At 34.8% G+C, this 18655-nt stretch overlaps 1 protein-coding gene across 1 annotated transcript; it reads right to left on the bottom strand.

Annotated features, from left to right (window-relative positions):
* Positions 1–9104: 9104 nt before the first annotated feature.
* LOC113708501 (probable protein phosphatase 2C 60) lies at positions 9105–14056 on the bottom strand. The gene is made up of 5 exons (XM_072064389.1): positions 13517–14056; positions 12549–12992; positions 11710–12077; positions 10210–10446; positions 9105–9680 (listed from the first exon to the last, which is right to left on the bottom strand). The coding sequence occupies exons 2-5, from the start codon at positions 12865–12867 to the stop codon at positions 9411–9413; spliced, it is 1194 nt and encodes a 397-aa protein (XP_071920490.1). The 5' UTR covers positions 12868–12992; positions 13517–14056; the 3' UTR covers positions 9105–9410.
* Positions 14057–18655: the final 4599 nt, after the last annotated feature.

Raw genomic sequence — 18655 nt, 5'->3', positions numbered from 1 at the left:
ACCGGTTCTTTAAGGGTATTTTACTTTCAAACATTTAATTTAATAAAAATATTTACGCTCAAATACATATTTATATTTACTTTCAAATATTTAATTTTTTTTAAATACAAAACCCACCAATCTCTCTTCCGTAAAAATATTAATATAACACTTTTTCAATTTTAGTTACAAACATTTGTATTTAACATAAATTAAATGATTCAAAATAAAATACACATAAAGAGCGAATACTTTATTCGTGTAATTGATGAAAGTCATAAAAAATTAATACTTTATGGGCCATTTATTTTTAAAAAAATATTTAATTTATATTAAATAAATAACTTATCGATTTCCTTTTTGCAAGAACATTACTATAAAAATTTTTGAATTTTACTTACAAACATTGATATATTTATCATAAATTAAATATTTGAAAGTAAAATACTCGTAAAGAGTTGGTACTTTAAATGAGTAACGCGTGTTTGTCCATAAATTATACTCCTTAAAATTTATTAATTATTAATTGATTTATAGTACTTTGTCATTCATTGGATATGTAGCACAAAGGGCAAATCTGGTACAAAATTCTAATTTCACTCCCTAAAATAATATTTTAATCGTTTGGACTAAATTTGCAAAGGATTAGTAATCTCAGGAAGGTCAGTGTAATTTTTCAAACTACAGGGGAGGTCAGTGCAAATGTTAGAAATCTCAAGAGAGGTTTTTGCAATTATCCCTAAAAAGTAATCTAATTGGTTAAAAACGCTTGAGAAAGAGATAAAAATAGAGAGAGAGAATCAAGGGAGAAGGTAGGAAGGTTGAGGGGGGCTTGGGGCTCGAGGAAGTAGAGATGATGGTGATTCTTGTGTCTAGCAAAATGTTGTTGTTATTGGTGGTGGTATACTTCTCCTGGTTGTTGTTGTAGTCGCAGGCCTGTTTGGTAAGTGATATTTTTGATTATTTGTTTAAAATTTAATTATAAATTATTATAGAAATTACAAAAAAAATAATTTTAAAATATATAAATTTTTGAATATTTTTAAAAAATGAAGATTACTGTAGTTAAAATTATTAAAAAATTTATAACAGATAAATTTAACCAAAAACTTGCTTACCAAATAATGCCGTAGTTTGTAGCACCCGAGCGATTGGTGCTAAAGTTTTTTTTTTTTTTTTTTTATTGAGGAGAGAAAAATATAAAAGGTAACTGCCAAAATTTAGCAGAGATTTTTAGAGGGAGACAGATAGGCTGATGAGTGCGAGTGTGAGAGAAAAGAGGAGTCAAACATGGTTTAATGCTGGTAAAAGGGTGGTAATGTCTTTTCACTCACTAAAGACTTGAGAGTTGAGAAAGATGGTGTGGTGGGGCTTTAGTTTAGGAATTACTATTTCTTTTTCTTTTTTTTTTGCCCTTTTGGGGGCACTTTAAGTGTCTGGAAACTTGTAATCTAGTGGCTAATCTTGCAATTATGGGGGTGTAGTGGTTGTTTGTTTGTTTGTTCCTGATTGTCAGTTTGTCCCTTGTTGGTGGGGCTAATTGTAGAATGAACTGACCAGATTCAGAGTGAGTTATATAAAGGAAGAGAACAATCCCTTCTTTTTTTTTTTTTTTATCTATTCTTTTTTTGAGATCATTAGCTGCTTATTACTGACAACTTGGAAACTCAGTTGTTGCCAAGAAGCAAGACATTTAGATGCATGAATAAAAAAATTATGTTTTATGTTAATTTGAGAGATACAGAAAGAAAGAACGGTTAATATATACATAAGGATTCGAAACCTAATAGTTTGACGTTTTGAATCGGAGTTGAGTTCCTGACTTACATATTAAGGTTGTGTTTGGATTGCATTTTTCATGATTTTTCACGAAAAAATTACTCTAGCGATTTAATGTACGTGAGAAAAAAAGATAATAGGGAAATGTGATTACGGAAAACGACGTAATTTTTCGACGAAAAACAGCAATCCGAATAAGGTCTTAAATTTTTCAATGAATTCTCGAGAATTTGATTTCTATCTCAAAATTAACTATTTCTCCCTGACAAAGAGTTCGATTTCTATATCAAAATTATAAATTTTATTGCAACTTGACAGGTCAGCAGACAGTTCTGCAACAAAAAAGTAATAGAATCCAAACTAATCTCATTATTATTAGTTGCCTTCGTAATAGAATTGGATTTCCCTTTCTTCCCTAAAACCCTCTTAGTATAATAGAACAGGACTTGAAAAAAAAAAAAAAAAAAAAAGGTGCGTACTCGTGTTGTACCTGCACGTTTAGAATCATTAAAATCTCCGAGGTGTCAATGGGGGCATCCTACCTTTCATCTTTAGATTCCTCGTGTGAAAACTAGGATAAAGTGACCATTTTAATGTGAGAATCGAATGAATGGATATTGGTACGGCATATTTTAAAACGGTTATTTACTTAAATGGCGTATCATGTAAATAAGAGTAATCCTTTCCCGGATTATGATGACGTAAAAATATTAAGGAATTCACGTTGAAACTTTATTGTTTTTTAATGGTTTTCTTGATTATTTCGCCATGTGTACTGTGAAGTACACAAAAAATTTTCCTACCTTTCATTGCATTAATAGTCGCTATTTTTTTTTTTTTAGGCAATGAGCACTCTTGGTGTGATGTGATGGAAATAATAGAGGTTTCATTCTACTTTGTACCCTTCAATTATTTTTTCAACAGTATTGAGTATAATTTATACCACTTCAGTTCCTAAAGTATAAAATGTGTCTTGCTTTGGTCAATGATTTTATTTAATTGGGACAATATTTTTCTGGGACTAAACTATCTTATTTTAAGGTGTAGTTGAAGAGTGTAAAGTAAAATTAATTCGAAATAATATAAAACTAATTGAAAAACATGTTTAGTGAAAAAAAAAAACCTTTTTAGAAAATCACATATCCAACACGCGACATTTTATCTTTGTGCATGAGTTGAACATTAATAGGATCTCATTAATCAGCGACAATTCCTATTCGCAAATGCCAATTTTATTTGATTTGATTGCCTCTCGTGGGTAGCTCGGCTGGAACTAGTCGTCTGCAGTTACAGCAAGGTCCCAAGTTCGACCCTCACGTGCTACCGTTGTTGGGTATCTTTGGGGCAAAGCTCCGCCCAACCTGGGGGGATTAGCCTCCATACATGAAAAAAAAAAGCCAATTTGATTATTTTATGTTCTATCGATTTTTCTTAAAATAAAAATCAAATCCTAGCAGGACTAATCAGCTGTACAAGACCTACTCTTCTTCTCCAAACATTTGGCTTCTATTTTTTTTTTGTTTTGTTTGTGTTTTAGTCGGATGAGGCCTCATTTGATCATGAAAGTCCCCCTGTTCAACACTCATTAGAATATAAATTAGGTATTAAATTTTAAAAAATAAAGTTAATTAAAGAATGTATATAAATATAAAAAACAGTAATAATTTTTAGTACACGCATTCATATGATGAGTTGTGTGTGATTTAGGTATACAACCTGTAGCCATTAAACACTCATAATACCTTTATAGGGGAGTAGTTAACTGTACATTAGGGCTATAAATCAAATCAACTAGTTTGGTATTTGGTACTTGATTTGAACTCGACTTGAACCAAACTCATTTATATTTGTTTGTTTAGGTATTAATTCAAACTCAAAAATGATTTTAAATTTGAAAATATTAACAAACCAATCACGATCTTCACATTGTCCGACTCGATTTGTTCAAAACATACAAAGTAAGTAAATTTTATAAAAATATACCTATAGTTTTCTTTTCGTGTATTGATTATCTTAGAAAACAGCAAGCATATAATACTCGTCTCTTGAATAAGTATAATTGATTTTAATCACATCTTTAATTCATTGTAATAGATTTTTTGAATAGTCATAATTGACTTTAATCACATCTCTAATTTATTGTAATAAATTTCTTGAATGTCATAGAGCAAAAATTAAGGAAAAAAAAAAGCAATAAATTAAGGTGAAAATCTCTATATAATACAACATGAAATTTCAAGCCAAACCAAGTTTTGATTATATGTGCTTGAACTCAATATTTTGATTACTAAACTAAGTTTTTTGTGAACATAAATTTGAAATTTCGAACTAATCTCAATCAATTTCTTTAAAAAACAAGTCAAAGTCAAACATTTCTTTTAATTTTCAAACCAATCCTGAAACATACTTCTATCCAGTTAGTTGAAACTTGTTTTCAACCCTACTGTAAATTGTGTATGATTTAGGTGTATTAATGGGTAACCAATAAATACTCACGATACATGGAATCTGAACTTGATTAGGTATCAATTATCGAAAATGAGCCAAGTAGCTCAAGGGATCATATCCGCACCTTATGCATTCTCCAACTAGGGCTGCAAACGAATCGAGCCGCTCGCGAGCGGCTCGAGTCAAGCTCGAGCTCAGAATATTAGGCTCGTTAGCTCGCGAGTTTGAGCCGGCTCGCGAGCTTGACTATATATATATATATATATATTTATTCATTTAATAATAAAATTACGTATATTATATATATTTATTTTTTATTTTTTATTTTCATAGTAAAATTACGTATATATTCTTAATATTTTATTATTTATTAAGAAAAAAATTATTTTATTTATTTTTTTAAAAATATAAAAAATATTTTTTTATTTTTTTCGAGCTCGAGCTTGAAAATTGCCGGCTCGTCGAGCTCGAGCTCGAGCTCAAGTTTAGTAAAATTTAGTCGAAACTCAGCTCGATTAACTCAAAACTCGACTCGACTCGTTTGCAGCCCTATCCCCAACTCACTTAAGATAAGTAAGTTGGAAATGACTCTATTGACTCCTAATAATTTTACCTGTTGTGGCCATAAAGGTAGGTATGAAACAGCTATAACCAACAACACAAGGATTTTATTTTATTATTATTATTTTTTAAGATCACAAGGAATTGAAACTCAAAGTACTAAAAATGTTTACTTAGTGGATGATGCATGAAATGAATTTACTGAATTCTCTTCTCCTCGTGAGAACTTATTATAAGATGGAGGGACAATTTCAGAAACCTTTCCTGAGCTTTTTGACAGTCTCACTGCCATCCCCTAAGGTTTTTAAAATATTAGAAACTTCCCTTGTCAGGTCATTGGGGTCTAATTGTTACATCAATCACGGAAAAATTACTTAATTATCACATAACTGAGGAGATATTTTGCAATTATGTTTACACAATTAGTTAAATTGTTATTAACTAGGTTTAACAAAAATAATGACATATAGGCACATTTTTGTGATTGATAATTTATGTGCGTGAATAAAAACAATAATTCAGAGTTTAGTGATTTTTGTGGAATAAGAGAACTAGAGATTCTTTAAGCATTTCTAAGGATTTAGGAAATTCGAAGAGGAAATTTGCTCTCAATTTTTTCTCAAAATTTTGGTGATTGATCTCAAGATCAGTCTCTAAGATTTTTCTGCTCTTAAATTTTGGAAAATTTTATTATTTGATTGCAGATGTTAAGGTAATTATTAATAGCCATGCTTAATAGTGACCATACAAATGAAAACGAATAGCTTAGATCAAACAAAAAATGAAAAATATGACATTATATAGCTTGTATTATGTTCTATATAATGTGCTCCATTTGATTATTGGTATACAATTATAGTGTTTTTTTTCTTTTTTATCCTAATTGTTACTTTTTATTGTCATGGAAAATAGGTGTTGCTGTTATATGAAATATAGATAAAAATTGTTAGTTGTATGCTACTAAATTGAAAAACCTTTTAATGATAACAATTTTTTTTCTTGTTTGTGATTATTCAATAAATGGTCTTTTTTAAATCGAAATATTGGCTGTAACAGAATTTACATGTGTTTGTTTTTCTTGTAGCAAATTATGCAACTGATTTGTTATAATAGATATAAAGTATAATATTACACGTGGAATATGTAGATGAAACTTTGAGTTGTTAAACTTATTATAGAGTTAGAAAGTTAATCTTTTGTTTATGCTCTATGAATGTAGTAATAGTTACAAAATCTTGAAATGGAAACCTTACTTTTGCAAAGCAATTTCACTTACACCCCATCGCATTTGGTAAAATTTAAAATATATATATTCTTCATAATAAATTAACTAGCTAATACAAAATTCGAGGGTAGTTATAGAATCAAATTATTTTATCTCTTCCAATACCAAATAGATATTTATTTTTGTATTTGAATTGGACTGATTTGTTACTAGCTAGTTAGTTTTAGGGGAGATTTCCAAAATTTTGAAAACCTCAGAGGATGGCAGTGAAACTGTTAGAAACATCAAGGAAGGTTTCTGAAATTATCCCTAAGATGGACACGGGGTCATTTGACGCAAAACGGGAAACTCATGATCTTACATTTAGTCAATCAGGGACTAGCGCGTGTCCATGTACGGGTGCACAAATCACAAGAATTGATGATATTACCACAAAAAGAGTAAAGAGTAAAGAGTTGTGCTGTTTTTTTTTTGGGGGGAGGGGGAGGGGGAGGGGGGGGGGGGGGAGAGGCTTCCCGTTCCGCATCGAAAGATCGTGGGATATTAATCTCTGAATTTAAGGTTCGCAAATGCTCAATTCTGTCATCAATTGGTTAAATCAGATTTTTGTGAGTTCTTTTAAATTGTCGTTTGGACCGTTCTTTGATGACTCCCTATTGTTGACTATACCTGTGTGCGTGCATTCTTGACTCTTGTGAGAAAAAAAAGAGTAAAGACTAAAGAGACACTACTAATAATACTTCCTCCGTTCCATTTTGATAGTTTCATTTCTTTTTTCACGCAGTTTAAGAAAAAGTAGTTAACTTTGTTGGAAAAGTAAATTTAGATTGCTATTTTTCTAAAATACCCTCATATTAAATATGGTACAACTTTATGGGAACTTGAATTGATGGTAAAAAAAGAATCAACTCTTATTAAATGGGGTAGGTTTATAATAATAACAACTTACATTGAATAAGGGTATTTTAGTAAAATTAAAATACAACTACACTCTTCAATTAGAAAGTGAATTATAATTTGAAACAGATGAAAAAGGAAAACGGGACTATCAAATGGGACGGAGGGAGTAATAAATAAAGAGACACTAATAAGGCACGGGCTGGGTTTTATTAACTAGGCGATTGGGCCATACACTAATAATGCCTCATTGACAGACACCCATTAGCTTTTATGAATCCCCACAGTAAGAATCATTGGTAAGCGGGCCTGGTCTATGGTCAGAACAATCTAATTGACTTCAATTTTGTCAGAAAAAACCTCGTTGATTAGTCAGTAAACTACAACATAATACCGCACTAATTACTCTTGCCTTGATTACTGAGTGATTAGGCTTGTCTGGGGAGTATGCCCGACAATCAAAATAAACTAGTTGTATTGTATTGCGGTGTGACTGAAGCCCCCGCGTAACAGGCCCGTGTAATAGATGTCTAAAAACTCCTTCTACTGAAAAAAAAAAGAAGTCTAAAAACTCCGACAAGAAATTTGCAATATTGAAATCTCCTTGACTCCTTCCAACCTGATTATTTTTCTTTTTTTTTTTGGGGTGGGGGTGGGGGTGGGGGGGGTCACAAAAGGAAATACACCTTTGAGCTCTAATCTTCATCTCTTAGATAATATTTACGACCCTACGAAAATGTGAATGCTTTAAACAGCTAGATCTAACGCGTAAAATAAGAGAACAAATATATACCTAAAGATGTAATCGAATCGAGTCATGCCCGAGTACTCGATAGCAGAGAGGTATTGTTTGAGTTCAAGTTCAAACGAGTAGTAGAAATAAAGTTAGAACTCAAACTAGAAGAATGGTTCGAAAACTCAAGATCGACTCGATTATGCTCGATTTTCTTACGAGTATGATCAAGTTCTAATACTTGACTCGACTAAAAGAATAATTCTGATAATTTATACAATTTTCAAATCTAAAAGAGTAAAATAGTAATAACTAAATATATAATTTTTAATTAATTACTTTGTACTGGATAAGGCTCGACAAGCCACCGGATTTGAAAAATCAATGCTCAAACTCAGCTTGAATAATTATCGAAGTACTCGTGCTTGACAAAATTGAGTGCGAGTCATGATTTTAACACGTGTAACTCGATTCGATTACATTTCCATATAGACCTATATAAATTGTCTTTTGTCATGATGTAATGATCCTACCTACAATCATTCTCACATTACCATCCCACCCAACTCTTTCCCCTGCAACAAGATTCAACACACCCGCGGAGTGAAGAGGATTCATTGCTTTCTTCATGAAACATATACCTTACATATGTAAGTACCAAGTCTATACGAGTTATTATTAAAACCCAAAAGGAGAGAGGGGGGGATACTTCTGCCGAGAAAATCGCTCGGCAGAAGTAACCTACTTGTTACATCAAGAACCTTAGATGGGGCAGGGGCGGATACAAGGTGGGGGCACTGGGGGCATGGCCCCCACTGCCTCCCCTCAAATTTGTATAATAATTATACAATTTTGATATAATTGTAAAGATGTCCCCAGAGTTTTTTTAGAGCAAATGTAAAAAATAAGTCACAAAATTTATATCATTCACTTTCCTCCCTTGGTCTCTCATTTTTTCCCCCAACTGAGCCAAATATCAATTATATCAATCTTTTCTTTTGGTCCCCAATCCCCAATTCCCTTTCCTCCTCTAGTCCCCTTTTTCCCTTCACAACCGACGGCTCTTCTTTCTTCCCCCATTTGTATTTGTTGGTAAATTTATTATTGTTTTGCTTAAAAAATTAGAAAAAGAGTAGATAAAAAATTTTGGTGTTATTTTTGCCCCCACTAAAATTTTTTTCGCCCCTGAGATGGGGTGAAAGAGTACGACACATCCCGCACGGATCCAAGCACCCATCAAAATGATTGAGGTTTGTAAAGTTAAGAAGAAGTGATAAAAATAACCACAGGATCAGCTCCCTGGAAATGGATTCATCCAAAGATAAGCCAAAAATCCAACTATCAGACGTTTACCCAGCTGCTGCTCCATTAAATCTTCAGGTTCCAGGGCGCTCTGTACATGCCAAACCCAATATCTTCCATCCTGCCTTCATCGTTTTCATGGAGAAACATTCATATGATAACTTAAAAAAGCACTTCAGATATTTTCACCTCTGCGGCTGAGATTTTACAAAAGCCAGAAATACAATAAATACAAAAGTAAGTACGTGAAAACAAAGAAGGCTGAAGCAACATCCCAATGGAAGTAGTCACTATACTGGTTTTAACAGTGAACTTCTCTTTGCAAGACTCTTTTCTTGGGCATATAGGAAACCAGTTGCAAGTTTACAGTTAAAAAAGTGTTGCTACATTAAAAGAATCGACCCCATGCTCCTGTCCTCCTTGGGGACTACCACGTATTCACAAAGAGAATGTTGCAACGTACAATGGACAGCAGGCAAAACTTCATCAAGCTGAGCCAACTTCGGTTGGCATGGCACAAGGAGCCAGAGTGTTTAGTGGGAGATTGACGCCACCCCCCTTCACCGATAGATTAGGAATCTTGACGGAGCTGGCTCTGCTCACAAGATGCGAGTCAAGAAACACAACCACCACCGTGATGTCATCGTGGAAATGCCGACGGACTCCGCGGTCAATTTTCTTCAGGTCTGAGTACCTCATTTCCCTCTTTTTTGCTGCTTCTTGTAATGCAGCCTTCACTAACCTCCGAGCACTCCCCTGCGTAAACAAACAAACGCAGTCATGAGTGGAATGAAGTTTCTACATGTTTTATTCTGAACAAATTGAAATTTCTTCACATATTCTGTTCCGAAATCTTATAGAGGCCGGAAACCATGAAGACCCTCTATACATAAACACATGCAAAAACTGTTTTCAGAGATAGCTTGATGCAAACATATATCCCTAGAGAACACCATTTACGGAGCTTTTCACATTTGGGGCAATGTACGAGGAAAACATGGAGCTTGATTAGAAAAGTCAACGTCATAACAAAATGACTATCCAGAGGGTAGAGAAGATCAACTGCCAGAATGGGCTAAGCTCAGCAAGGACATTCATCTTAAACGATTTGACCTGTGAGTTGTGGCATAATTTGGTAACCTTGACCAAATTCTAAATAGCAGCTGTACATAACAACTTGACACAACTCAAACTTGACTCCCCTGACTGCAATATCCAATCTTCACAAGAATAAAGATTTATAGTCAGCATGCTTTTAGTGCTTTTGAAGTGTTTGCTCTCTTACATTTCGTGGATGATTTTGAACTATATCAACAGCCTCCTGGTTACTGAGGTGTTCCCAGAGACCATCAGATGCAAATATGATGAATTGGTCATGTGATTGCAATTGTTGCACTGAGATTGATGGTTCTGAGCTCAGTATTGGTCTTCTAAATGGTTCACGAAGTCGAAACTTTGCATATAATGGCTCCCTGTTGAATTCAGCCTTTTTTAGATAAACATCGCCAATAGATCTCGAAACCTGAAAAAATGAAACATTTGGCTCATCTAAGAATGCCAATATTATATGATGCATCATACAGAAGAACCGTACATAGAACATGAGTGCTTAGCTATACAACATGAATCAATTTATCTGCTCAAGGGCATTCAAGCTCCAAAGTATAGGTTCAAACCAATCAGCACTTGCAAAGTATGATCAGACAATCACATAATTCCAAAAAAAAAACAAAACAAAAAATTTGCACCAGGTATCTGTGTGGGTGAAGGACAGAGATAAAATGGGCTCCTTTCATTCCATTATTCCAGTATCAAGGACAAATTTTATTTAATTCCCGTATGACCTTAATAGCTTTACTCCACTAGTAGACACAACATTAACCTACATTTGAAGCTATACCAAAATGTGGGTGAAGTATGTTGTGTGGGTGACTAGATCAGATAGCCCACATTGAATAACACATGAACTAGAAGGTTGAAACCCCTAAATCAGCAAAAATCACAACTGGTTCTTCATGCAGTAACTAAAGAGTATTCTGTGGACCAGAAAATATCAAGAAATGGCTAAAAGTCATAGTTTTCCATTTAATTACAAGGCATACCAAACTTTCAGCAGATAAGATAAGTAGACTTCCTAGGACAAAATTAAATAAATGCGGAGAATATCAACATTAATTCATCTTGCACCAATCAAAACATGCTTTTTCTGGCTAGGGGGAATAGTCATTTAAAAGGTACAAGTCATTTGCTCCATTTTACTCATCTACAGACCCCCGTCTTCAGAAACACGTGCCAATAATTAGTCGCATGATATGATCTATACCTTCTTTAAGAGCAAAAGTATGCAATATGCATCAAGTCCGAAACCTTCTTACTCAAGGAAGATAAATCAAGCAATGTGAGGACAGTCATATGGCATATATAATTGCAATGAACATCCTTAAAAAAAATTGAAAAAAAAAAGGGAAACACTAAGTTGTAATAGGAAAAAACAATTTATAGTTATATTAAGCTTTATCCAAGCCCCAGGATTCAAATATGCACTGAAAGATGTTGAAGCAACTTCTGTGGCTAAGAAATTCACAAACACAATGGTATGCATATTTCTAGTAAACTGGCCACTAAACAAAAACAGCATGGAAAGACAGGTACAAGCACGGGACTGATGCATGGACCACCACGTATGCGTTACAACAAGTAAACCAATTTCACCCCCTCCCCACCTATCCACCCAAAATCACCAACACTGAGGGGCAAAAGGAATCAAGCAACATAATCATCTCACCTGGATGAGGCCCTTTACTCGCCAGACATTATGCTTTAGAACAACTATGTGTGAGTCATCTGGGTGCAAAGAATGCAGCTCCTGCCTCACAGACTCAATACTAGCATTATGCTCAGAAGACAGCTGAATAGGCAGCACTTCCCCTGTGGCCTTGACTAATCTCCCCAAAACAGCTCGGGAGTCACCAAGGTTAGCAATATAAAGGGTCCCACTGCAGATTATTCCAACCAGACAGCAGGATCCAACAGCTGCAATCTGTGGCTTCATTGGCCAATTCCTTGTGACAACAGAGATAAAACCCTCTTCAGTAGCTTGGAAAGCCTTCCGTATTACCTCCACAGATATAGACTGTTGCTCAGAAGTAAACCCTGTGCAATCACAAGTTAGTTGAAATTGAAGCCTAAAACAACCTTTATAGAGCAAAAACTGGCGGCAAGCTTGAAGACATTTGCGATTTTTATTTCCTTGCAATAAAATTTATGTGTACAGTGAAACCAGTCAAACTGAAATGCTTAAAGACATCTTGATTCTACCACTATTGTGTTAAATTCAGAATCCAAAAGAGTGTATTAACATCAATATCACTTTTTACCCTAATAAGCAGGAGCTAAATTGTCACTTTAAAATTCAGTTCTGAAAGGAAATTATCAAATGATCACCCCACCAAAAATAAAATAAAAAGAAAAAGAAAAAAAGAGGAAAAAGAAAAGCAAAATAGAAATAAACAAACAAATAGTGAAGCTTGTCCCACTCTAACCCTGCCCGGTAGAGTTGTAATAATACAAATCAATTTCATGCACTAAATCCTTCTAAATATCAGAAAATCTCAAGCGACTTACTCTTGAGATGCTGAAAAAGGTGTTCATTGATGAACCGGGACGTCTCAGGGCCACCATGCCCGTCATAAATCCCCACGAAGGTACCATGAGGTCCTGAATCAAGCAAGCTCAAGCAGCCTGATTCAAGTTGGCTCTGATCCTCAAGTAAATTATTAGCCTGAACTACAGCCATGGAGAACTCTCCATTAACATGTTGCCCTGTATCCTTATACCACAAAAGCCCGTCTTGACGACCAATGGTATCTGAACCTGAATGAACATATCGATCTGTTCTTGGCCAAAAGCAGGCCCTCAAAAAGTTCATTAACCCAGATAACATACCTCATCTCATCCAAAGCACCCTCTCAATTATCCACATCTAATGAGGACTAGAGGCAACACTTTTGATCCGAGTAGACCTCAATTCTTTACCACTTCCTCCAATTTAGCAATACGTTATGTACTCTAAAAACAAAATAAAACAAACAAAATCAGAACTTGGCAATCACAATGTAGGCGTGGCAGTCCATAAGTGCAATAAGTAGATTTTCTAAGGTCTGTAATCGATGCAGCTGAGAAATCCACCGAAAACTAAAGCGACAAAAGCTGCATACGTGCAGCCGAACTCTCTTATTCATAACGAGAACCCATCCCCAAAACAGCCGCAGAAAATGAAAAAGCCAACTTCGTCACGAGAAGCAGTCAGTTTGAAGACAGCATCAGTAGTCAAAATTTACTTTTACTTCGAATAATTAGCTGGTTTTTCCAAGCAGTTGGAATCCAGAATGTCCAGCTCTCCCAAAAAAATACACTAGTAGTAGTAAGCAAACAAGTGAATCAAATGAAGACCCCGCCCCAAGAAAAAGCAACAAAATACTGGCAATAAGTTTCTAAAATCCCAAAAATGAAATTCTCCAGTTGAACAATTCAATTGACACGAAACAGGAAATAAATATAGCCCAGTTGTCAATTAGGCTAAAAAAACTTACCTTTAGAGCTGAAAGGGGAAGATCTGAAAGTGAAGGAGGTTAGATCTAATGATCCATCAAAATCCAATCAAATATGAAGTGGGTTCTGATGGGTCTTTTGTTTTTTTCTTGGGCATGAGAAAGATTGAGGATGATGACGACGACGACGACGACAAAGTGCTATGAGGGGAAGGGACTTAAAAAAGGAAGATATTGATACACAACTACTTATGAATAAAGGGAAAGAGAGAAGCCAGCCAGCCAGCCACTAAAGAAGTACTAATAGTGGTCTATTAGCAATCCCAAAAGTAGAAAAATGGTTTGATTGGGGCAACTGAAACTCTGGTCTCTCTCAGCAGCAGACAAGCGCCATTAAAACCGACAATGGAAAACTTGAAGCCAGCAAAGCAGAGAGGACCAACTTGGGCTCCACCCCCAAAACCCAATGTTAGAGAGAGAGAAAATCTAGCTAGCCTAGTCCTAGTCTAGCAGCACCCAATTTGTTCCTCTGCATCTGCAACAGATAGAAATTTAGTAACATGTAGTAATTTACTGTACTCCAAAACCCCAAAAAGAAAAGAAAAGAAAAGAAAAGAAAAAACTCCAAGTCTCATTAATAACATTACAATAATATTTATCACTCATGTGACTCATTGGTGGTGATTATACATCCGCGACAGAAAGAGAGTCAATTGGTGGTGTTTATCTGAATGGATAACATAAGTCGGAGCCAACTTACCTTTGATATTTCTTGGCAATGTCCTCACGTTATGACACGTTGGACCTTTGCTACAAAACTCCTGCCGAATTGCCAAGCCGGTCCTTATATTTATTTCCCTTGCATGGCAAATAAGTTTTTAGTCAACCACTGGCTCTGTGGGTACTAGGAAGCGGCCTGAGTTCCTCCTTGGACTAAGGGTTATGTCAGGATACTTTTTGATCTAGTTGAATTTGTATGTTTAGGGGTGATAATTTCTGACACGATCCGAAAATACGACACGAATCTAATATAAAATTAATGAATTTGGGTTAAAATTTCGAGAGTTCGGGTCAAATCCGATGAACTCGAAAAGAAAACAGGTCAATTTCGGGTCTTTTTTTTTCTCTTTGCAATGTATGGCCAAATCTCAATCATGTGTCTTCTGATATAACAAAGGCCACGTAGCTCATTCTAATTCGCCCCCACATCCAACATTTCATGATCTAAAGGCCTGTATTTCATCTTTTTACATCATTGTTTGGTCGTATTGCATTCCGCAGTAAGACGACAATGACACTGCATATATTTGTGTTGCAGTTAATATAAATTGATCCACCGCTTCCTGCAGGGGAAAGAAAGAAAAACAAAAATCTCATGGTAGAGACCTGTAGCACGAGTTCAGCGAGAGCACACTATTGATAGTTGATACACCAGCTGGAAGCAGATGCGTAGAGAACACAGTCGAGAATTTGTTGTTGAAAGGTTGGGTTGGGTATGAATTAGGCAAGGGATGTGAAGGAGCCAGTGAGACCAATAAATACTGCAGTACTGAAGGATGAAATTAATAATGCTGGTGTACTTTCAATATTCATTCATGTGTCCTTCACCTTTTGCTTGAAGGCTTGTCTGGATGATGATGATCATATGACGATAAAATGTGAAATGCCTGTTGCCTCGGTTTCTACTTGTGAAAGACAAGTAGTAGTCAAAACTAGGAATGCCAAAAGTTTACCACCACATGAACTGATCTTGATCAAACGAAATCTTGGGGTCGGACTATCGTTGCAGCTCGTACTACTAGTATTCCAATTCGAGTACTACAAACAAACTGATTCTGGTCGAATAATTGAAAGGGTGAAAAATTTTGAGGAGGGTTATAGAAACGTTATCATTACGATAAAAAAAAAAAAAAAATGTTGAGGAGGATAGGAGAAGGGAGATATGTCCCCTCACCTAACATTAGAGTATGTAGTTTGGGGGATGACTCGCGAATGGACAATCACAGTCCCATCGATCGGGTGGTTGGGGCGGATTCGCCTCCCCTCACCTTCCCTCCTCCTACTCATAAACTGCTAATTTGGTTCAGTACTGCCTCCTTCTTTGTTTGTACTAGAAGACAAAGAAGAGAGGATTGAGGTGGGCTCAGTGCAAGCATATATGTATGTGCATGCAGCATCAGCACATCCTCATCTTCTTCCAGTTCCAGGACGTCCCAACATTAACGTCCAAGCCAATTAATCCCACTCCCCACCGCCCTCCATCTGCTAATTCCTCCCTTGTGCACTTTTTTTGTTTTCCCCTACTGCATTTAATGTTTTAAAAATAGTTAAAAATCTTGTCTTGAATTATTACGGGACGGTGTCATCGACCTTTGGAGTTCCTTTTCTAAACTTATGTGGTCCTTGATTGAATCATTCAGCAGTCAGATTCAGAAATTGCTGATGAGGGCATGATCTCGCGGAAGACTAGCTCCTCGAGCAAATTATAAACCACAGGATCGGATGAGCCCGTTGATGCAGGATTGCATTGCAGCAACCTACTGCTACTGCTACTGGGGCTGACCCCAATAATACTCAAAAGTGAGGCTGTTGCCATGCAGAATATGCAACAGCGTTGCTGCTGGGGTCGTCAAGCAAATTAATAAGCCCGTTGAATTTATGAAAACTTTGAGTCGCGGGGCCTTTTGTACGTTGGAATGGATAATACAGTATCGAAAATGATTTTGTGATAGAGCACGACACACGACTTTTCATGCTTCCTTTTCCTTATCTTAACCATCGCAGGATTGAAGATGCATGGTGGCCTCCAGCATCCAGGGATAAAAATACACGACTCCAATATATAATGCACTTTTACCTGAATCACTCACCACTCCCATTTATATGTGTATGTGTGATGGTGTAATATGATACATGGATCTCCATTCTTCAGTCAGAGGCCAAAGCATGCACTAATTAATGTCCGATTAATCGTCTAATAGTACTAGTTTAGTTCACGCTGTGCTGCGCTGTATTAAAAATGGCGGCCCCTGAATTACCTTCTACGTTTCTGAGCTTTTTACAGCAGCTCTGTTACAGATGCAATGAGTATTTCAAGCCAATTTTTGCTCTAGATGAGCTCTTTCAAGCCAATTTATATGTATCCCTTTCTAATACAGTACTTTTACATTCATGACGCATGCCTATCTTAAATCTTAAATATAAGAGAAAGTAGGCAACCATATCCTTTCGAATTTGATTTTATTTGTTTGGATTGTGTTTTATTTCCCCAATTTTACCTGCTTACATCATCATTACAATTTCCAATACACATTTTTATCTTCCCAATTATCTTTTTATCTCGCACACATCACATCACAAAAAAGTGCTACAGTACAAATATTCCAAATAAAGCACAATCCAAACAAACCTTTGATTAAGGGTTATTATCACGTTATCCCCTTAAAGTTTAGTACTACCATCAATTTTTTCTTTAACATTATTTTTTAGTCATTTTACCTACATAATTAATGGTCAAACTTAGCAGAGTTTGTTAATTCAAGTAAACGGGCATGTTTAGCTCTTAAAATTATCATTATTTCTTTATCCCCATAAATTATAGCCTTATTATCAATTTACCCCTAGAGTTATGTTTTAGACAATTTATCCCACCATTAAATCAATTTAGCAAGTTAAAAAATTTTAGAAGAAAGTACCCTGCTCTTAGTATAATAAAAATAATAAAAAATTTAAAATGGTTCTTCTCTTTTTTAGCATAAAAAAAAGAGTCAGAGCATTAATTTCTTTCTTCTTGATAATCTTATTAAATATTGAAAAACATCGAAAGGTCGAGAGGGGGAGAGATAGAGAAAGAGAGAGTCTTATTTGTATTTTTTTTTTTAAAAAGTACAAATAAGAAAGAATTCAATATTTTTATTATTTTAAAATTACTTTACTTTTCTATTTATTACCTAATTCCAATGCTACTCCCGACAACATTAAAGTAATACAATAATATCAGGTTCTTCCTTATTTTCTTTCTTTTCAAAATATAATTTTTGTCTCCTACTCTCCTATCTCCTTTTCTTTTCCTAGCATTAATAAGTGCGAAAAAGAAATTTGAGAAAATTCTTTTATTTTTATATTTTTGGAACTCTTCGAGTGAAAAAAAAATGAAGAAAAACCATTCCAAAATTTTATTTTTAATTCTATATAAAAATGTTAAATACATTAAAATTTTTTTGAACATACTGGTTAAGGTTAACAATGGAGTAAAACGCCTAGAAAATAATGTTATAGAGTAAAATGATTGTATCACTATAATTTAAAGGAATAAAGTGATAATAACAATGTAGTAATGCTATAAAATAAAAGGATAATTTTGTCCAAAATTTGTTAATATGCCGAACTGAATTACCTATTGGCATAAAAGGACTAAAAGAATAACGTTAGGGAATAAATTGATAGTAATAATATAATTTAACGGGGTAAAGTGATAATAACCCTACTTAAAAATGATAATTTTGACGCTGTAGTAGTGTGAATTTTTATTTATTTTTTTGTTTAACCTTCAGTCGTAATTATACGTACACACATGTTCAAATTAACAAAAAAAAAATAAAAATCATGTGTAGGTGTTCTATCACTAATGCAAACGAGATCATGCATTATACATCAAAACTTACAAATGTATAAAATATTTTACTGCAACATCACTAGCATAGGAAACATTAATTGTTTCTAATTGGTTCCATGTATTGAAGTTGAAGATTCTAATCAAAAAAAGAAGAATAATGAGTGATAGTAAAAATAAAACCTTCCCAATTGTAATACTCATAAATTTGGTATACTAGTAGTTGTAATTAGATTTGGTTCTCAAGTTGCCTAAAGCTTCCATTGGTCTTTTTTTTTTTACACAAATGGACCTTTACATGTCCACCTTTGTGTTGAGCTTTGTCAAAATTCAAATGCTTTGGACTTTCTAACGCCTGCATCGATCCTAGATATATGCCTGGTCAAAATACCAAAAACCCTCTACTTTCTGAATGTCTTCATTCCGATTTTCCGACTTCTACGTACAACGCACACATGACGTACGCCGTGATGCACATTGTGAACTTGCAAAATTTTGAATTCTGTCGGCCCCAACAGTCCAATGTCGGACTTGTGATTACGGTCGGACGAATGTTTATGACTTTTACT

Source organism: Coffea arabica, chromosome 9c (genome assembly GCF_036785885.1).
Source record: "Coffea arabica cultivar ET-39 chromosome 9c, Coffea Arabica ET-39 HiFi, whole genome shotgun sequence".
NCBI lineage: Eukaryota > Viridiplantae > Streptophyta > Magnoliopsida > Gentianales > Rubiaceae > Coffea > Coffea arabica.
Note: the sequence above shows the minus strand (reverse complement) of the source record. Positions and strands in the feature narration are given on the sequence as shown.

Bases quoted from the DNA above. Each gene is read 5' to 3' on its own strand.
- LOC113708501 (XM_072064389.1), bottom strand. From the start codon at position 12,867: ATGTTATCTGGGTTAATGAACTTTTTGAGGGCCTGCTTTTGGCCAAGA. The intron at 12,078-12,548 runs GTAAGTCGCTTG...GTGATTGCACAG, and splicing joins CCTTTTTCAGCATCTCAAGA to GGTTTACTTCTGAGCAACAG. The intron at 10,447-11,709 runs GTGAGATGATTA...TCATTTTTTCAG, and splicing joins GAGTAAAGGGCCTCATCCAG to GTTTCGAGATCTATTGGCGA.